The sequence below is a fragment of the Trachypithecus francoisi genome, unplaced genomic scaffold (assembly GCF_009764315.1).
Source record: "Trachypithecus francoisi isolate TF-2019V2 unplaced genomic scaffold, Tfra_2.0 Lachesis_group12, whole genome shotgun sequence".
NCBI classification, from domain to species: domain Eukaryota; kingdom Metazoa; phylum Chordata; class Mammalia; order Primates; family Cercopithecidae; genus Trachypithecus; species Trachypithecus francoisi.
Window position 1 is genome coordinate 7,484,224 of NW_022681457.1, and position 20,269 is coordinate 7,504,492.

At 47.6% G+C, this 20,269-nt stretch overlaps 1 protein-coding gene across 7 annotated transcripts in view; it reads left to right on the forward strand.

Moving 5' to 3' along the window:
- The window catches only part of LOC117093599 (zinc finger protein 610), a 183,231-nt gene that overhangs the window by 6,315 nt on the left and 156,647 nt on the right, over nucleotides 1–20,269 (forward strand). For 2 of the 7 annotated variants that reach the window (XM_033228914.1, XM_033228910.1), the window contains exons 2-5: nucleotides 77–484; nucleotides 736–853; nucleotides 12,294–12,530; nucleotides 14,056–14,137. In XM_033228914.1, coding sequence (XP_033084805.1) covers nucleotides 14,075–14,137 — 63 coding nt within the window. In that variant the 5' untranslated portion in view covers nucleotides 77–484; nucleotides 736–853; nucleotides 12,294–12,530; nucleotides 14,056–14,074. The other 5 variants (XM_033228917.1, XM_033228918.1, XM_033228919.1 and 2 more) reach the window with 5 other exon arrangements.

Consider the following 20,269-nt stretch of genomic DNA (forward strand, 5'->3'; position numbering starts at 1 on the left):
GCAGGCTTAAAATTCATTTTAATAGCAGGAAATTTCCTGGATCTAATCATCAACTGAGGTTGCTTTTCCCCGGCAGGATCCCAGTTTGCAGACGGCTGAGCTGCCCCAGCTTCACTGCCAGCAAAACCCGGAAAACAGAGGCACGGAGAGCTTGGCCTAGGGAAGCCCCGCCCCGCCCGGTCCTGCTGCGTCCTGCTCTCAACGCGGCGCGCGCAGTTTTTTGCAGACCCGGAAGCGGATCGCGTGGATAGAAGGTCACACCGCAGCGCGTGTTTCCCTTTGTTTAGATTCAATCTGGGCTTCCCAGCTCCCCCGCGCTTCTGTACCCGGGATCTGAGAGTCAACACAGACCTTGAAATTCCCGCACCGCTCCCTCCACCCCGTGTAAATTCAGGCGTCTCCGTGAGAGTCCGGCGGTCGCTTCCCTGTGTGTTAAAATTGCTCGGCGACGGGTCCTGTCCCCGGTCGTTCTGCCTTGGGCCAGGTAAACACGGTTTTTCGAGACTCCTTTCTGCTTAAAACTCTTTACTGACCCATCCTTCTGCCCCGCGCTTTTAAAAGTCCTCACCGCAAGGTGGATTCCCCGCCCGGGGAGCCTCCCAACCTGGCCGCAGCCCCAGTCCCGGCGGGGGAGGCCGCGTCCTGTGCCGGGTCCTGGGATCCTTGACACCACACGCCTCTAATCATTCAGTCCCCATCCTTTTCTTCCTTGATCCGGGCCTTCCTACTCCCCAGGCCTCGCCTTCCCAGCCATCGCTACTCCTGACCGTGTGGGGACGTGACTTCTGTCTCAAGATATCCAGGATTCTTCCGTCCCAAATTGCATCCCACTAAAAATGTGCTCTTGACGGAGGTGGGCGCCTTATTGTACTCTCCTCCCTATGAATATGTGGAGAAAGATGGTGGAAGAGTGGTAGGAAATAGAAAAATTTTGAAAAAGAAGCATGAGGCAGATCCATAAGCAGACGGCAGAGAGTAGCTGAGAGATTTACAGAGACAGTGAATGAAGCCGAGAACGTAGCAGGGGGAGAAAAGTAACTGGAGAAATGTAGAGAAAAGCTCGATGTCCAGAGAGATGAAGGACAGAAAGGTAGAGAGAGGGGCAGAAAGGGGGAGCCTCCTCACGCAGAGAGTTTGGGAGAGGAGGAGGGATTTGGAGCCAGGGCAGACGGAACAGCGTGGTGCTGGGACAGCAAGAGAGGGCAGCCGATGACAAGGAGAGCAGAGGGAGAACCACAGCATGGGGAGGCCTGGGATCCGGGGGCGCCAGAGAGTGGGGACAAGTGAGTGTAGCAGGGAAGAGGGAATTTAACAGGGAAAACAGAGAGGAAGCAGAGATAGGGAGGGCAAGAAACAGGCAGAATGGAAATTGGGGACAATCAAAAATTGAACACAAAGAGGAACAAGGGGTAAAACAAATTGCCGGAATGGAGCAGAACAAATGAAAGAGAAGGAATAGAGGGAAGAGGGTGGGAAACAACAGGAGAAGAGAGGGGCAGAAAAGTAAGCCAATTCCTACGGGGAAAAATGAAGTGAAAAAAAAAGCGGTAGAAAGAAGGTGAGAATGAAAGAGATGTACAGAATGAGGGAGGGAAACATACGCTAATGACCAAAGAGGGGCACCCTGAGTGCAGATGAGCGATGAGTTGATTGAATATTATGATTAAGTTGTGATATACTGATTTCTCTAATTGTAATCTAATAAGTATAAAATTTATTTCAAAAGTACAGATGAAGATGAGACCTGCAAAGTTCCTGCCTATAAGGCAAGTGCATTTTATAATTCTTGGCATCACAGGTTAGCTTCTATTCACAATCCCTATTCAGCCAGAGGGCAGTGACTTGCCTCATTCAGGTGTGGGTGGGTGGATAAGATAGAAACAAAAACCATAGCGTCTTTCCTGCGCTTACAATCAACACAATAGTGAACACCCAACACAGAATGCAGCATCTCTGGTCACCAAAATGTGTGGGGATTACTTCCCACCAACAAGTAATTCATCAGACACCACCTGGGTGTTCTGTAATTTAACTCAATTTCACACTAACACTATCTATGTGGAGTTAGTATCAGATTCTACAGGTTGAGAGCTCACTTCCACAGGCATACACCACTTCAGGTGCCACTTGCAAGTCCTGGATTGGGACCTCAACCTTGTGACTAGCCACCTATAAACTGGGGGTTCCCATGACCCTTTCCTCACATTTTGTGAATTTGCTAGAGTGGTTCACAGAACTCAGGGAAACTTTTTCTTAGTTTCACCCATTTGTTACAAACAATATTACAAAGGATACAGATGAACAGCCAGATGGAAGAGCCTTCCTAGCAAACTAATCAAAATGAGGGGCTTTTGGGCCAGGTGCAGTGGCTCTCGCTTGTAATCCCAGCACTTTGGGAAGCCAAGGTGGGCAGATCACTTAAGGTCAAGAGTTCAAGACGAGCCTGGCCAACATGGTGAAACCCCGTCTCTACTAAAAATACAAAAATTAGCTACACATGGTGGCGTGTGCCTGTAATCCCACCTACTTGACTGAGGCACAAGAATCTCTTGATCCCAAGAGGTGGAGGTTGCAGTGAGCCAAGATCGCACCACTGCACTCCAGCCTGGGTAAGAGGGAGACTGTATCTCAAAAAAAAAAAAAAAAAAAGGAGGGGCTCTTAGTAAACATGCTTTTTTGTTTGTTTGTTTTTTGAGACGGAGTTTCGCTCTTGTTGTCCCAGCTGGCATACAATGGTACCATCTTGGCTCACCACAACCATCGCCTCCTGGGTTCAAGCGATTCTCCTGCCTCAGCCTCTCCAGTAGCTGGGATTACAGGTACCCGCCACCGTGCCTGGCTAACCTTGTATTTTTAATAGAGACGGGGTTTCTCCATGTTGTTCAGACTGGTCTTGAACTCCTGACCTCAGGCGATCCACCCGCCTCGGCCTCCCAAAGTGCTGGGATTACGGGCGTGAGCCACTGGTCCTGGCTGGAAATCGTGCTTTTTATCTGCATCTAAACTGAGGGGCAGCCATGTGGCACTGCGTCTTTAACCTGTGGAATCTGTACCTGTCTCCAGGTAGACAGTATCAAAATTGAGTTAACTTGTGGGACACACAGCTGCGAGCATGCCACAGAACTGGTCAGCATGGGCCAGACACGGTGGCTCACGCCTGTAATCCCAACGCTTTGGGAGGGTGATTTGGGCAGATCACTTGAGGTCAGGAGTTCAAGACTAGCCTGGCCAACATGCTGAAAAATACAAAAATACAAAAATTAGCTGGGCATAGTGGCATGGGTCTGTAATCTCAGCGACTTGGGAGGCTGAGGCAGGAGAATCGCTTGAACCCTGGAGGCGGAGGTTGTGGTGAGCTGAGACCGCGCCACTGCACTCCAGCCTGGGCGACAGTGAAACTCCGTCTCAAACTTGGGGAAAACACACATTTTGGTGATGAGCGGTGTAGTATTCTGTGCTACGTATGAGCGTAGTAAAAACACTGTGTTTTTTTCTTACCTCAAACAGTGAAGGGAAGAGACTTGGCCCTCTCACCAGTCTCAGGGCCTGTGATGCCTACTCAGTAGTGACTGGGAATGATCTGTCCCTGCTCCTGGCTGCTGCTGATACTGAGATTGTGTACCACGTGCCAGTCCCACTCACAGTCCCAGAATGGCATGACATCCTTCCTCATGGTATCATTAATTTTTTGTCTATAAAATTATCATTATTATTATTAATATTTTTTGAGATGGAGTCTCGCTCTCACCCAGGCTGGAGTGCAATGGTGCAGTCTCCGCTCACTACAACCTCTGCCTCCTGGGTTCAAGCGATTCTCCTGCCTCAGCCTCCCAAGTATCTGGGACTGTAGGCATGTGCCACCACACCCGGCTAATTTGTGTATTTTTAGTAGGGACGGGGTTTCACCATGTTGGCCAGGCTGGTCTCGAACTCCTGACCTCAGGTGATCTGCCCGCCTTGGCCTCCCAAAATGCTGGGATTACAGGCGGGAGCCACTGCTCCTGGCCTAGGAAATTATTTTGGTCAGCATACTGAAGTGGAGGTATTGTCCATTAAAACACACACACACTCACATACTCGCTGAAGCCTTTATTTTCTTTCCATTCTTCACTCTTTAAAACAAAAAATACTGTATTTACATTTCTCCCTGCAGTAAGTACCCCTCTTGCATGCTCTATTTTAAGATCACAGTACACTAAAATCTTGTTTATATTCTGTCTTCAATTCTTGCCCCCAGTTCTTTTTTCTTTTTTTTTTTTTTTTGAGATGGAGTCTTGCTCTGTCGCCCAGGCTGGAGTGCAGTGGCCGGATCTCAGCTCACTGCAAGCTCCGCCTCCTGGGTTCACGCCATTCTCCTGCCTCAGCCTCCCGAGTAGCTGGGACTACAGGCGCCCGCCACCTCGCCCAGCTAGTTTTCTGTATTTTTTAGTAGAGACGGGGTTTCACCGTGTTAGCCAGGATGGTCTCGATCTCCTGACCTCGTGATCCGCCCGTCTCGGCCTCCCAAAGTGCTGGGATTACAGGCTTGAGCCACCGCGCCCGGCCGTGCCCCCAGTTCTTGGTTGACCCCATCTAATCAAGTTATCGCATCCACCCATTCCATTGCTCCAGCGACCTACCTGTTTCTAAATTTATTTTTATTTTTTTAATTTTATTTTTTATTTTTATTTTTTTTGAGACAGAGACTCGCTCTGTTGTCAGACTGGAGTGCAGTGGCATGATCTCAGCTTACTGCAACCTCTGCCTCCCGGGTTCAAGCGATTTTCCTGCCTCAGCCTCCTGAGTAGCTGGGATTACAAGCGCACACCACCACACCTGGCTAATTTTTATATTTTTAGTAGAGATGGGGGTTTCACCATGTTGGCCAGGATGGTCTCGATCTCTTGACCTTGTGATCTGCCTGCCTCGGCCTCCCAAAGTGCTGGGTTTATAGGCATGAGCCACTGCGACTGGCCCCTAAATTTATTTTTAATTAATTATTTATTTTTTTAAGGGATGGGGTCTCACTCTGTTGCACAGGCTGGAGTGCAGTGAGGCAGTCATAGCTCACTGTAACCTCGAACTCCTAGGCTCAAATGATCCTCCTGCCTCAGTCTCCCTAGTAGGTAGGACTACAGGCATGTACCACTATGCCTGGCTAATATTTTTATTTATTTACTTATTTATTTGTTTTTGAGACAGAGTCTTGCTCTGTCTCCCAGGCTGGAGTGCAGTGGCATAATCTATAGCTCACTGTAACCTCGACCTCCTGGGCTCAAACAATTCTTCCACCTCAGCTTCCTGAATAGCTGGGACTACAGGCACATGCCAGTATGCCGCTAATATTTTGTTTTTTTTCGTAGAGTTGGGGTCTTGCTATGTTGCCTAAGCTGGTCTCAATTTCCTGGGCTCAAGCGATTCTCCTATCTCAGCCACCTGGGTAGCCGGGACTACAGGTTCGCGCCACTGTGCCATGCTAATATTTTGATTTTTTGTAGAGTTAGGGTCTTGCTGTGTTGTCCAGACTGGTCTTAAACTCCTGAGCTCAAGTGATTTTCCCACCTCAGCCTCCCAAAATGTACCCAGATGGAGGCATCATTCATTAAAACACACTCCTACGGGCCGGGCGCGGTGGCTCAAGCCTGTAATCCCAGCACTTTGGGAGGCCGAGACGGGTGGATCACGAGGTCAGGAGATCGAGACCATCCTGGCTAACCGTGAAACCCCGTCTCTACTAAAAAATACAAAAAATTAGCCGGGCGAGATGGCGGGCGCCTGTAGTCCCAGCTACTCGGGAGGCTGAGGCAGGAGATGGCGTAAACCCGGGAGGCGGAGCTTGCAGTGAGCGAGATCGCGCCACTGCACTCCAGCCTGGGTGACAGAGCGAGACTCCGTCTCAAAAAAAAAAAAAAAAAAAAAAAAATAAAACACACTCCTACATACAATAAAGGCTTTATTTTCCTTCTATCTTTAAAACAAAAAATATTAACTGCATTTCTTCATCTAGGAAGTACCCCTCTTCTGTGCTCCCAGAGCTCTGGAATTACAGGATGAGCCCCTGCACCAGGCTTACTACAGTTTTTAAATTTTTGTCCTCGTCTGTCTTTCCCTGTCAGCAGCAATTTGCACAGCCGATCACTTCCTCTTCTTTTTTCTTGGCTTTGAAGAGGTTCTTCATAATTTAAAAAATCTGTTTAACTTTTTTTTTTTTTTTTGAGACGGAGTCTTACTCTGTCACCCAGGCTGGAGTGTAGTGGCATGATCTCAGCTCATTGCAACCTCCGCCTCCCGGGTTTAAGCAATTCTCCCTCCTCAGCCTCCTGTGTAGTCCGGAGCTGGGACTACAGGCACGTGCCACCAAACCTGGCTAATTTTTGTATTTTTAGTAGAGACAGGGTTTCACTGTGTTGGCCAGGCTGGTCTTGAACTCCTGACCTCGTGATCCATCCGCCTCGGCCTCCCAAAGTGCTGGGATTACAGGCGTGAGCCACCACGTCTGGTCCCTGTTTAACATTTTTGTCATCACCTTCATGTCTCCTGAACTGTCTTCTGTGAATATGAGAGTGTCCCACAATTGCCGGGCGCGGTGGCTCAAGCCTGTAATCCCAGCACTTTGGGAGGCCGAGATGGGCGGATCACGAGGTCAGGAGATCGAGACCATCCTGGCTAACATGGTGAAACCCCGTCTCTACTAAAAATACAAAAAATTAGCCGGGCGAGGTGGCGGGCGCCTGTAGTCCCAGCTACTCGGGAGGCTGAGGCAGGAGAATGGCGTGAACCTGGGAGGCGGAGCTTGCAGTGAGCTGAGATCCGGCCACTGCACTCCAGCCTGGGCGACAGAGCGAGACTCCGTCTCAAAAAAAAAAAAAAAAAAAAAAAAGAGTGTCCCACAATTTAGTCCTTAAACCTGTTCTCTCTGCCCACACCCTCTACCTTTCCTTATGATCTCATCTTACGGCTTCAAAACACCACCTTCCTGTCTCAGTTTTCCCTCTCCACCCACCCCTCTCCCCTGAATTCCAGAATCCTGTGTCCACTCGCATTCTGGACATCTCTGCTGGGGCATCCACAGGCATCTCCACCTTCATATGTCCAAAAGATACTCCCTGAACCCCCCAAACACCTTGCCCAGGGTGAGGGACACCCTGTACTTTCTGGGGATTAAGTAAACCTGTCAAATGTTTTTAAAAATAGGAGATATTTTCTTATTTGTGTTTTCATTTATAATACAAACAATAAATCACACGTTTATTTACACTCCTGTAATCCCAGCTACTTGGGTTAAGGCAGGCAAATCGCTTGAACCCAGGGGGCAGAGGTTGCAGTAAGCCAAGATCACGCCCTGCACTGCAGCCTGTGTGACAGAGTGAGACCCTGTCTCGCAAACACACACACACAAAATTAGCCGGGCGTGGTGGCGGCCGCCTGTAGTCCCAGCTACTCTGGGAGGCTGAGGCGGGAGAATTGCTTGAACCTGGGAGGCAGAGGTTGCAGCGAGCTGATATCGTGCCATTGCACTTCAGCCTGGGTGACAGAATGAGATTTTTGTCTCAAAAAAAAAAAAAATGTATTTGCTCGGTTAGGATGGAAACAGGCCTATATGGAAAAGTACAGTTAATGTCTGAGTTGTACATTAATAGAAGCAGTTTCTTGGGAGAAATGGCATCCAGCCCAGTGGAGACCCGCAAGAACAGGTCATGTCCATACATGCCCGCTAGAGGGCAGTGCTGGTGTTGGTCGAGGCTTCTGAGGTCACCTTGAAGGCTAACGGTGTGATCACTGGAGAACAGCTGACATGCAGCCACCTCTCAGTATAGCCTACAGGTCTTCAGAGAGGCCCCTGACAGCAGAGTGTGCCACAGCCTCGGCTCTCACAGTGACTGTCAACCTCTTGAATTTCCGTGTATTTTGAATTCCGGTAGTTGAGGTCAGAATCTCGTATATGGGGTCTGAGAAAGTGCCATATGGCCGGGCGCGGTGGCTCAAGCCTGTAATCCCAGCACTTTGGGAGGCCGAGACGGGCGGATCGGGAGGTCAGGAGATCGAGACCATCCTGGCTAACACGGTGAAACCCCGTCTCTACTAAAAATACAAAAACTAGCCGGGTGAGATGGAGGGCGCCTGTAGTCCCAGCTACTCGGGAGGCTGAGGCAGGAGAATAGCGTAAACCCGGGAGGCAGAGCTTGAAGTGAGCTGAGATCCGGCCACTGCACTCCAGTCCGGGCAACAGAGCGAGACTCCGCCTCAAAAAAAAAAAAAAAAAAAAAAAAGAAAGTGCCATATAACATTCTCCAGGGGAGGGGGGAGTCCAACCACATTCTCTGGAGTGGGAGGGAAGTTTGCTCCATTTCTTATCTGGGGGGCTGCTAAGGGGTGATGCATCACTCATGAAGGAAGGAGGAACGCACTCAAGTTCTTATCACAGCACACACGTCGTTCATGTAGCAAACTATGTAAGTGGAATTATTTGAGACCTACATTACAGGGGCCCAGGTTTCTCCTCCCTCGGAGGCTTCATCTGGGCTGTCCCTCTGCCTGGAACTCTCTGGCCCCTCAGCTGCAGGTGAAAAACACCCTTCTCCAGGCCTTTTTTCTGGTAGTACCTTCTTAGGATTCTGTGACCCCCCCCAGTAGCCCCCAATGTAACACTCCAGCCTGACCCCACCCCAACTCTCCTCCATTTTGAAGTTCTGTGTTTCTTTCCCTTTTCCTGCCACTGTCTGGATCATGGTGACAGCAAGGGCCCAAGGGGAGCGAAGAGCCAGAAGCGGGGGACTGCGCTGGGCTCAACCCCTCTGGGTGGAGCTCAGCCCTAGCTTCACATTTGAGTGCTGAGGCATTTTGCAGAAACATCTCTTGTGCATCCTTAACAGAGATTCTAATTTCAATACTTAGGTGGAGGCCAGGCCTAATATTTAAAGTTGATGCTACAGTAGTTGCTCCCTATCTGCTGGTTGGATTTCTTGATACTCGAGTTTAACTGTGGTCTGAAAATATTACACAGAAAGTTCCAAAAATGAAGAATGCACAACTTTTAAATTTTCCACCGTTCCAAGTAGTGTGCTGAAATCTAGCACTGTCCCACTCTGTTTTTGAGGAGTCTCACTCCATCGCCCAGGCTGGAGTGCAGTGGCACAATGTCGGCTCACCGCAACCTCTGCCTCCCGGGTTCAAGTGATTCTCATGCCTCAGCCTCCCAAGTTGCTGGGATTACAGGCATGTACCACCATACCTCACTAATTTTTTGTATTTTTAGTAGAGATAGAGTTTCACCATGTTGCCCAGGCTTGTCTTGAACTCCTGAGCTCAGGCAATCCACCTACCTTGGCTTCCCAAAGTGCTAGGATTACAGGTGTGAGCCACTGTACCCAGCCAGTCCCACTCTCTTTCGCCTAGGACTTGAATCATCTCCTTTTCTGGTATATCTAGGCAGTACAGTCATCCCTCAGTATCAGAGGGATTACTTCCATGACCCCTGAGGATACCAAAGTCAGGTGATCTTCAAGTCCTTTATGTAAAGTTGCGCAGTACAGCCATACACTGCATAATGACATTTTCGTCAATGATCAGATCTATGATGGTGGTTCCATAAGATTACACTGTTACGCTGGAGCTGAAAAACTCCTGTTGCCTAGCTACATCAGAGCATTCATGACGTCATAGTGCATTGCATTCCTTGTGTCTGTGGTGATGCTAGGGGAAACAAACCTGGATCTTTGCCAGGCAGCTTTAACCTGGCTGTGGGTGAGGATGACACTGTGATGCTCCTAGAGGTGATTCATGAGGAATGGACGAGTAAGTTGTTGGAACTGATAAAAGAACCCATAGCTGAAGAAGAGGTGAGAGGATAGGAAAGTGAAGGAAAAGAAAAAAAAAATCCAGGAAATTTCACAATGAAGGGTTTAGCAGAAACTGGTACAGAACTCAACAAGCTTCTTTAAAAGTTTGAAAACATGAACTCCAACACCAAAAGGTGTTTGTTTGTTTGTTTGTTTGTTTATTTATCTTATTTTTTCAGACAGGGTCTTGCTCTGTCACCCAGACTGGAGTGTAGTGTGATCTTGGCTCACTGCAATCTCTGCTTCCTGGGTTCAAGTGATTCTCCTGTCTCAGCCTCCTGAGTAGCTGGGATTATAGGTGCCTGCCATTACGCCTGGCTAATGTTTGTATTTTTTTTTTTGAGATGGAGTCTCACTGTGTTATCCAGGCTTGGCTCATTGCAACCTCAGCCTCCCAGGTTCAAGCAATTCTCCTGCCTCAGGTTCCTGAGTAGCTGGGATTACAGGTGCCTGCCATTATGCCCGGCTAATTTTTTTTTTTTTTTTTTTTTTTGAGATGGAGTCTTACTCTGTTACCCAGGCTCAGCACACTGCAACCTCAGCCTCCCGGGTTCAAGCGATTCTCCTGCCTCAGCCTCCTGAGTAGCTGGGATTATAGGTGCCTGCCATTACGCCCGGCTAATGTCTGTATTTTTTTTTTTTTTTTTTTGAGATGGAGTCTCACTCTATTACCCAGGCTTGGTTCACTGCAACCTCAGCCTCCCAGGTTCAAGCAATTCTCCTGCCTCAGCCTCCTAAGTAGCTGGGATTACAGGCGTATGCCACCATGCCCAGCTAATTTTTGTATTTTTAGTAGGGACAAGGTTTCACCATGTTGGTCAGGCTGGTGTCAAACTCCTGACCTTGTGATCTGCCCGCCTCGGCCTCCCAAAGTGCTGGGATTACAGGCATGAGCCACAGCACCTGGCCTAATGTTTGTATGTTTAGTAGAGATGGGGATTCACCATTTTGGCCAGGCTAGTCTCAAACTCTTGACCTGGTGTGATCCGCCTGCCTCGGCCTCCCAAAATTCTGGGGTTACAGGAGTGAGCCACCGCACCCAACCCCAGAAGATGTTTATTAATGGAAGGGAAAGTTTATGGTGCATTAACTGCTCACAATAACATTTAGGAAGAAAAAATAAGCAAGTCAACCACCATGGATATTTTTCTTCCTATCTCATTTCCTAATCAGCTGATTTTTTTTTTTTTTTTTTGAGACCGAGTCTTGCTCTGTCACCAGGCTGGAGTGCAGTGGTGTGGTCTCGGCTTACTGGAACCTCCACCTCCCGGGTTCAAACGACTCTCCTGGCTCAACCTCCCAAGTAGCTGGGACTACAAGCGTGCGCCACCACTCCCAGCTAATTTTTGTATTTTTAGTAGGGATGGGGTTTCACCATGTTGGCCAGGATGGTCTCAATCTCTTGACCTCATGATCTGCCCGCCTCAGCCTCCCAAAGTGCGGGGATTACTGGCTTGAGCTACTGCACCAGGCCCTCAGCTGACTTTCTGGTTCACACCACAGACATATTTCTGAAAGGAGTGCCTCCTCACCTAGAAGAGCCTCAGGCAAGTTCTTCAAAAGGTATCCAGAAGAAGGCATTGTTATCCCAGATGACAGCTCCATACATATCATTGCCCCTGAGAACCTTCCAATGGGACAAGATATGGCACTGGAAGACAATGACATGGATGGCCCCGACCCTGTGTAGGCCTAGGCTAATGTATGTGTTTGTGTCCTGGTTGTTGACAAAAAGTTTAAATGGGGAAAAAAATTTTTTTTAATGGGAAAAAGCTTATAGAATAAAGATATAAAGACAAATGTTTTTATATAGCTATATAATGTGTGTTTTAAGCTAAATGTTATTATAAAAGCCAAAAAGTGGGCCGGGTGCAGTGGCTCAAGCCTGTAATCCCAGCACTTTGGGAGGCCGAGACGGGCGGATCACGAGGTCAGGAGATCGAGACCATCCTGGCTAACATGGTGAAACCCCGTCTCTACTAAAAAAATACAAAAAAAAAAAAAACTAGCCGGGCGAGGTGGCGGGCGCCTGTAGTCCCAGCTACTCGGGAGGCTGAGGCAGGAGAATGGCGGGAACCTGGGAGGCGGAGCTTGCAGTGAGCTGGGATCCGGCCACTGCACTCCAGCCTGGGTGACAGAGCGAGACTCCGTCTCAAAAAAAAAAAAAAAAAAGTTATATTTAGAAATTTATGATGTCAAAAAGTTACAGTAAGCTGAGGTTAATTTGTTATTGAGAAAAAAATATTTTTTATGTTAGTGTAGCCTAAATACACAGTAAGTATGTATGTACATGTTTATTTTTGGGACAGCCTCTCACACTGTCGCCCAGGCTGGAATGCAGTGGTGCGATTATGGCTCCCTGTAGCCTCAACCTCTTACGTTCAGGTGATCGTCCCACCACAGCCTCCTGGGTAGCTGGGACTACAGGTGTGTTCCACTGTGCCTCAACTTATTTTTTGTATTTTTGTTTTGTAGACACAGGAGTCTCGCCATGTTGCCCAAACTGGTCTCGAACTTCTGGGCTCAAGCAATCACCTGCCTCGTTCTCCAAATGTGCTGAGATTACAGGCATGAGCCACCACGCCTGGCTGAGTATTCAGTATTTATAAAATCTACAGTAGTACACAGTTATATCATAGGCCATCACATTTGGTCACCACACACTCACCAACTCATCCAGAGCAATTTCTAGTCCTGCAAGCGCCATTCATGGTAAGTGCCCTAGACAGATGTACCATTTTTTAAACATTTATATCATATTAGTACTGTACCTTTTCTATGTTGAGACATGTTTTATTTACAAGTACATACCACTGTGTCACAGTTGCCTGTAGTATTCAGTACATAACATGATGTGCAGGTTTTTAGCGATAGGCTATACCATATACCCTAGATGTGTAGTAGACTATACCGTCCTGGTTTATGTCGTGCAGTCTGTAATGAAATGGTCTGAAAACACATTTCGCAGAACAGGTCCCGTTACTAAGCAGTGCATGACTGTGTTTGCATATACATTACACACATCCTCCCATAGACTTTAAAAAATCTCTTGATTACTTATAATGGATTAATGAAACTTATAATGGATTACTTATAATGGATTAATGAAATTTATAAATGCTATATAGTTGTTATACACTGTTGTTTTCTTTTCTTTTCTTTTCTTTTTTTTTTTTTTGAGTTGGAGTCTAGCTCTGTCTCCCAGGCTGGAACACAGTGGCGCAATCTCGGCTCACTGCAAGCTCCGCCTCCCGGGTTTACGCCATTCTCCTGCCTCAGCCTCCGGAGCAGCTGGGACTACAGGCACCCGCCACCGAGCCCAGCTAATTTTTTGTATTTTTAGTAGAGATGGGGTTTCACTGTGGTCTCGATCTGACCTCGTGATCCGTCCGCCTCGGCCTCCCAAAGTGCTGGGATTACAGGCGTGAGCCACCTCGCCCGGCTACTCTGTTGTTTTCTTGTGTTATTTTCATTGTGTTAATTTTTGGTTTCTTTCCCCTTTTTTTGGTAATTATTTCAGTCTGTCGTTGGTTGAATCCCTGGATTTGGGCCCTAGAAATCCTGAGGGCCGAGTGTAGACTCTGCCCATTAGTCAGTGAATAGTCTTCTTTTTGATCTGGTCCACTTTTGGGGTATCTCAGTCCTTTCGCTTAACCCTTATTTTACTTAATAGTATTCCCCAAGCATGTGAATATTGATGCTGGCAATTTGGATATGCCAGTGAGAAGCTGTTACATGCATAATTTAAGTGGAGTCAAAGAGGTCAGTACTGTTTGAGGTTCCAGGCATCCCCTGGGCTTGTTGGAACATATCCCCCATGGATAAGGAGATTCCACTGTGTTCTGTGTCTGGCGCTGAGCACCAAGGCTCTCTCTCCTCCAGTTCTGAGGGATTACACGAGCCTGGGCTCCACAGAGAGGGGAGGGGGGCTGTGCTCTCCACTGAGTTTGGTCACAGCTGGGTCTGTTCCCTGAATGAGGCAGCTCAGTCCACCCCTGCTCCCTACTGCTGCGGCGTGCGTGTGGGCTTCTCCAGGAGGGGAGCGAGTCCTGAATAGAAGAGTAAAAACTTCACTCGTTCTCCTGGTAGGAGTTTCTTGTCCCTGCATCAACTCTGGTGCAGTGGGCAGCAGAGGATGTCTTTCCACAGGGTGAGGTCTAACCTGTGAGTGTGGTTGTGGCACAGGAAGGGGAATGTGTTGATTCTGAGCAGTAATCAGCCTATTTTTGACATTTAGGATTGACTTCTAAACAGTCATGCTATGTGATGAAGAAGCCCAGAAGAGGAAAGCAAAGGAGTCAGGGATGGCTCTTCCTCAGGTAAACTGATACTCTCGGTGGATTGTTCTATCTCTGTTTCTTTCTGAAATGTCTGAAGTGTCCTGCCTGACAGGTTTGTTCACACTCACCCGTGCCTTCCCTCAGTCCCTCTCATCGCGCTTAGCTTCCATCTCTCGTGACCCAGTGACATGAATTTGGGAAGAGGCTGCACTGGGCATGGGCCTGAGAAGGGCTCACACCAGACATGGATGGAGATGGGGTGAGGGTCCCGTGGTGTCAGTGCTGTTGGGCAGCAGGGATTGTTCAGGGGCCACATCTGGATGCACTGTCAGCTCTCTGTGGACCAGGATTAGAGCAGCTGCCAAAGGAAGTCACGTATTAATGTGCACAAGTACCTGGTAAATTCTGGAAAAGGAGTTCAGGAAGGAGAAATATTTTCTGTCTGATTTTTACTACATTTGAAGCTAAACACCTTTCCTACTTTCTTGTGTCTGGCTTGGTTCAGAGAGGACATTCTTCTTTCTCAGCACGCCCCTCCCATGGAGAGTGGTATTCCTGCAGGGAGTCTTGTACAGCATCTGGGTTAGGTAAAAAAAGCTGTAATTTTGCACAGAGATTGAAGCAGAATTTTTTTGTCATTAAAGAGGTGGAAATTATATTCATTCTTGTTCCAGCAATTATCGTTATTTTTTTTATGTTAAACATCAAATTATGTATATATTTGTTTTATAGAAGACACCAAACGTGCAGCTTAGGCCATCAAATACCAAATCTCCCCTGCCCTGCCCTGTGCGGTGTCCCACCCTTCTTGCATCTCACTGGCGACCCACTGCTGTCAGCTCTGTGTCAAGAGAGAGAGCAAGTCCTGTAGAAGTTTATTTTTACAGCATTGGCCAGGCACAGTGGCTCATGCCTGTAATCCCAGCACTTTGGGACGCCGAGGCGGGCAGATCACCTGAAGTCAGGAGTTTCAGACCAGCCTGGCTAACACAGTGAAACCTTGTCTCTACTAAAAATACAAAATTAGCCTGGCGTGGTGGTGCACACCTGTAATCCCAGTTACTCGGGAGGCTTAGGCAGGAGAATCCCTTGAACCCAGGAGACGGAGGTTTCAGTGAGTCGAGATGGCGCCATTGCACTCCAGCCTGAGCGACAGAGCGAGACTCTGTCTCATAAGAAAAAGAAAAAGAAAATAAATCAGTCACCTCTCTTGTTTTTTGTGCTTGGCGTGGTTCAGGGACCATGCGCACCAGTCAGCCCAGGAGGAGTCTCTGGAGGTCCTGAGCTTTGTCTGCGATGTGTCCTCTCTGGACTTTGCTTGTCACCTCCTCACTGAGGAAGGTGACCAGGTTCTGCTCCGGAGCTCCCCTTTCTGCACCTGCTTTGCAGCCTGTGTGAGGCCATAGGAAGCTGGGGTCCACACTGCCACCTAGTATCTGCCTGTGTTACTGCAGGCTCTGATTTATGCTGGTGCCTTTGTTCTCAGTGGCTTCCTGATCTGGGGCCCTGTTACTTCAGAGCTTCTCTTCAACCAAGACAGAACATTGTCCCTCAGGAGAAGTCTGGAGTTTGTGGTTTCCTCTGGATGATGGCATATCATGCCTGACCAGGGGCTCAGGCTAACGTGTTCATGCATTTTCCCGCTGGGCTCCCAGCAGGTTGACTTGGTGCTTCTTTGGGGTGCAGGAACTTGCTAAGGGCCTTCTGGATTTCTCACAAAGCCAATTGGTCTGTGTATTGTTTAATTTTTGTCTCCATGGGGACAGAAAGGTCTGTGGCTTCGTATTCCTCTATCTTGCTGGCATTACTCTTTTAGTAGAGTTGCGGATTTCGTACACAGGTCTGGAATGTCCTTTAGTTAGGGGCCATGTATGTTTGCTAAGGGAGAGGTAGGATGTTTCCTGTGTGTGTGTTATTTATTTATTTATTTATTTATTTATTTATTTTTTTTTTTTGAGGCGGAGTCTCGCTCTGTCGCCCGGACTGGAGTGCAGTGGCCGGATCTCAGCTCACTGCAAGCTCCGTCTCCCAGGTTTACGCCATTCTCCCGCCTCAGCCTCCTGAGTAGCTGGGACTACAGGCGCCCACCACCTCGCCCGGCTAGTTTTTTTTGTATTTTTAGTAGAGACGGGGTTTCACCGTGTTAGCCAGGATGGTCTCGATCTCCTGACCTCGTGATCCGCCCGTCTCGGCCTCCCAAAGTGCTGGGATTACAGGCTTGAGCCACCGCGCCCGGCCGTGTGTGTCATTTATAATTAGTGCTGCTAAAGATGGAGACTTGTTTCCTTTTTTTTTGAGATGGAGTGTTTTACTCTTGTTGCTGAGGCTGGAGTGCAATGGCATGAACTCGGCTCACTGCAACCTCTATCTCCCGGGTTCAAGCAATTCTTCTGCCTCAGCCTCCCAAGTAGCTGGGATTACAGGCATGCGCCACGATGCCCGGCTAATTTTGTATTTTTAGTAGAGACGGGTTTCTCTGTGTTGATCAGGCTGGTCTTAAACTCCCCACCTCAGGTTATCTGCCCACCGTGGCCTCCCAAAGTGCTGGGATTACAGACGTGAGCCACCGTGCCCGGTCAAAACTTGTTTTCAATATATTCGTATTAGTTAAAATGCCTAAATGGCATTCTTTGTTTAGGTTACAATCCTGTCATTCGTTAGTTCTAACAGATCCTGCTTTTTTCTACCTCCTAGCCCCACTTTTTTTTTTTTTCCTGTTTTTTTCACTGCTTCTGGTCCCTGCTCTGGCATCCTGTGCAGTGGTGATTGGCTGCAGCACAGACCAGCACCCTTTTCCTGGCCTTAAATTAGAGGAAATGCATCCCATGTTTACTGTTGATTATGATATTTTATGAGATGTTCTTGTTTAATATCATGTTTCTTCTTTTGTTTGTTTTCCAATTTCATTCTTGGCCTGAGTATTAATTATCTAGTAATGTCTTAAGGTATGTGCTGCTGAGATATTTTCTATGACCTTTATTTGTTTGTTTGTTTGTTTTTTGAGATGGAGTTTCACTCTTGTCGCCCAGGCTGGAGTGCAATGGCACGATCTCGGCTCACCGCAACCTCCGCCTCCTAGGTTCAAGCAATTCTCCTGCCTCAGCCTCCCAAGTAGTTGGCATTACAGGCACCCAGCACCATGCCTGGCTAATTTTTGTATTTTTAGTAGAGACGGGGTTTCACCGTGTTGGCCAGGCTCATCTCAAACTCCTAACCTCAGGTGATCCATCTGCTTTGGCCTTCCAGAGTGCTGGAATTACAGGTGTGAGCCACTGCGCCCATCCTATTTGTTAAATTAGTGTATAATATTCTTAAATTTTGTGTCATGTATCACTGTTTTATTAATGAAATAAATCAATAAACTCCATTGGCTTTTGCTAATACCTACACATGTAAATTTTAATGGACAAAAGTGTATTTGTAGGGCAGGGTTAGTGGTGTATGCCTATAATCCCACCTTCTTGGGAGGCTGGGGAAGGATTAAACTCTTCCCTTGAATCCAGGAGTTTGAGATCTTTCTGGGCAACCTAGTAAAACCCCATCTGAATTTTTAAAAATACTATATATTTTGAATGTGGGTATTTACTAGAGATTGGAGTTGAAGTTTCTATGTTTTTTAATGATATGCCATTTTCAATAGCTTAATATTCAAAAATGTTTATAAACTAAATTGCATACAATTTATAAATTTTTAGTGTTGCAAACAATGTGGTCCTCATTTTAGGGACACTTGACATTCATGGACGTGGCCATCGAATTCTCTCAGGAGGAGTGGAAATGCCTGGACCCTGGACAGAGGGCTTTGTACAGAGACGTGATGTTGGAGAACTACAGGAACCTGGTCTCTCTGGGTGAGGATACCTTCCCTCCAGAAGCCGGGATCTGCTGTAATCTGTCTTTGCATTTTCTCTTGGTTGCCTCTCGGGAGCCCCTAAATTACTTCACTGAGGTAGAAACCTTGTTGACTCAAATGAAACGCTCTATTATGCTCTCTGGATTTGAAATGTGTCCTTTCTTCAGATGTTCTGCCCCCTTCATGATACGTCATTGGGTGGCACCAGATAACCAGTTCTCTGTTTTCTCCCCTGTGCTTACAAGTCAGTAGTTCTTGGAAGAGATCTCGATGTCTACATATTACAGTATTCCCTAAGCATTCAGAAGGAGCCAGTCTGTGGTGAACTTGTGAAATATTATTCTTGATCCATTTGCGATATCCCCTCTCTTACCTAAACATAGGGCTTGGATTTTGGAAATGCCCCAGCACATCTTGTTTCTTTCTTTTTATTAACAGGAATCTGTCTTCCTGACCTAAGTATTATTTCCATGTTGAAGCAAAGGAGAGAGCCCTTGACTCTGCAGAGTGAAGTTAAAATAGTAAAAAATCCAGATGGAAGGGAGTGTGTGAGAAGCGTGAACACAGGTAAGAGCTCTGATGGGCAGTGTGGAAGCCATAGTTTTTATTTTTTTATTTTTGAGCCAGGGTGTTCCACTATCACCCAGGCTGTAGTGCAGTGGCAGTCATAGCTCACTGCAGCCTCAAACTCCTGGACTCAAGCAGTCCTCCTGCCTTGGCCTCCCAAAGTTGTAGATTGTAGATTGCAGATTACAGCCACTGCACCTTGCAAAGCCGTATTATTATTATTATTTTTTTATTTTTTGAGACGTTGTCTCGCTCTCTTGCCCAGTCTGGAGTGCAGTGGTGTGATCTCGGCTCACTGCAACTTCCACCTCCCGGGTTCAAGCAATTCTCCTGCTTCAGCCTCCCCAGTAGCTGGGATTACAGGCATGTGTCACCACACCCAGCTAATTTTTGTACTTGTAGTAAGGACGCAGTTTCACCATGTTGGACAGGCTGTTCTCAAACTCCTGACCTCAAGTGATCTGCCTGCCTCAGCCTCCCAAAGTCCTGGGATTACAGACGTGAGCCACCACTCCCAGCCCATACTAACTCTTAAAGAGTGTGTGGGAAACTCTCCCCAGGTGGGATGTTCTGTGAGAAAAGAAAAGTTTAAATCCTAGGCATTCTGAATGGAAATATTCTTTGCTCTCTCTTGTCATTCAGCTCTACAAATGTGTGATAGTTTCATCTTTTCACCCGTGAGTAGTGTTCCAGCCCAGAGACAAAAGCAAAGTCTTTATCATGATGGACAGCACCCTGTCATGTGGCTTCTATGAACTTTTGTTCCATGATTCTGAAGAACACAGGGAGCATTGCTGCCACGGGTCTCTTTCGCCTGTGGTCTTTCTTTCTGTGCTTGATTCCATCTGATGCTCAGTTTCTGTCCCTATAGGTCCAAGCTGAGGTCTTCATAGACCTACCCCCTTGACCTATTCGTGGTCCACCCCATTTCCTGTACTGGAAAGACGTAATCAGGAAATGGGAAAACACAAGCTACTCTTTTTTGCATCTGGGTCCTGGAAACTACAGGTGCCTCTAGCCCCCTCTGCCTGTTCAGGTCTGTTTGAGATGGGAAAAAGCCAGTGATTTTCCTATTCTCACATGCCACTCAGCACAGAACATTTCACTTCTGGTCACCAAAATATGTGGGGATTTCTCCCCGTCAACAAATAATTTTTCTTTCTTTTTCTTTTTTTGAGACGGAGTCTCGCTCTGTCGCCCAGGCTGGAGTGCAGTGGCCGGATCTGAGCTCACTGCAAGCTCCGCCTCCCGGGTTTACGCCACTCTCCTGCCTCAGCCTCCCAAGTAGCTGGGACTACAGGCGCCCGCCACCTCGCCCGGCTAGTTTTTTGTATTTTTTAGTAGAGACGGGGTTTTGCCATGTTAGCTAGGCTGGTCTCGATCTCCTGACCTCGCGATCCACCCGTCTCGGCCTCCCAAAGTGCTGGGATTACAGGCTTGAGCCACCGCGCCCGGCCAACAAATAATTTTTCACTGGATCTTTACTGGGTTTTCTATAATTCGTTTCTAACACTATCTACCTGGAGTTAGAATCAGATCCCACAGGCTAAGAGTCGCCCACCTCAGCCACCACTTGCTAGTAGTAGGTTGTCACCTTTCCGTCTGACCAACCAGCTGTAAGTTGGGTTCCCTCAATCCCCTTCTTGGGTTGATTACTTTGCTAGGGTGGCTCACAGAACTCAGTGAAACACTTCGTTAGGTTCATTGGTTCATGATGAAGGATGTTTCTAAGGATACAGATGGACAGCCAG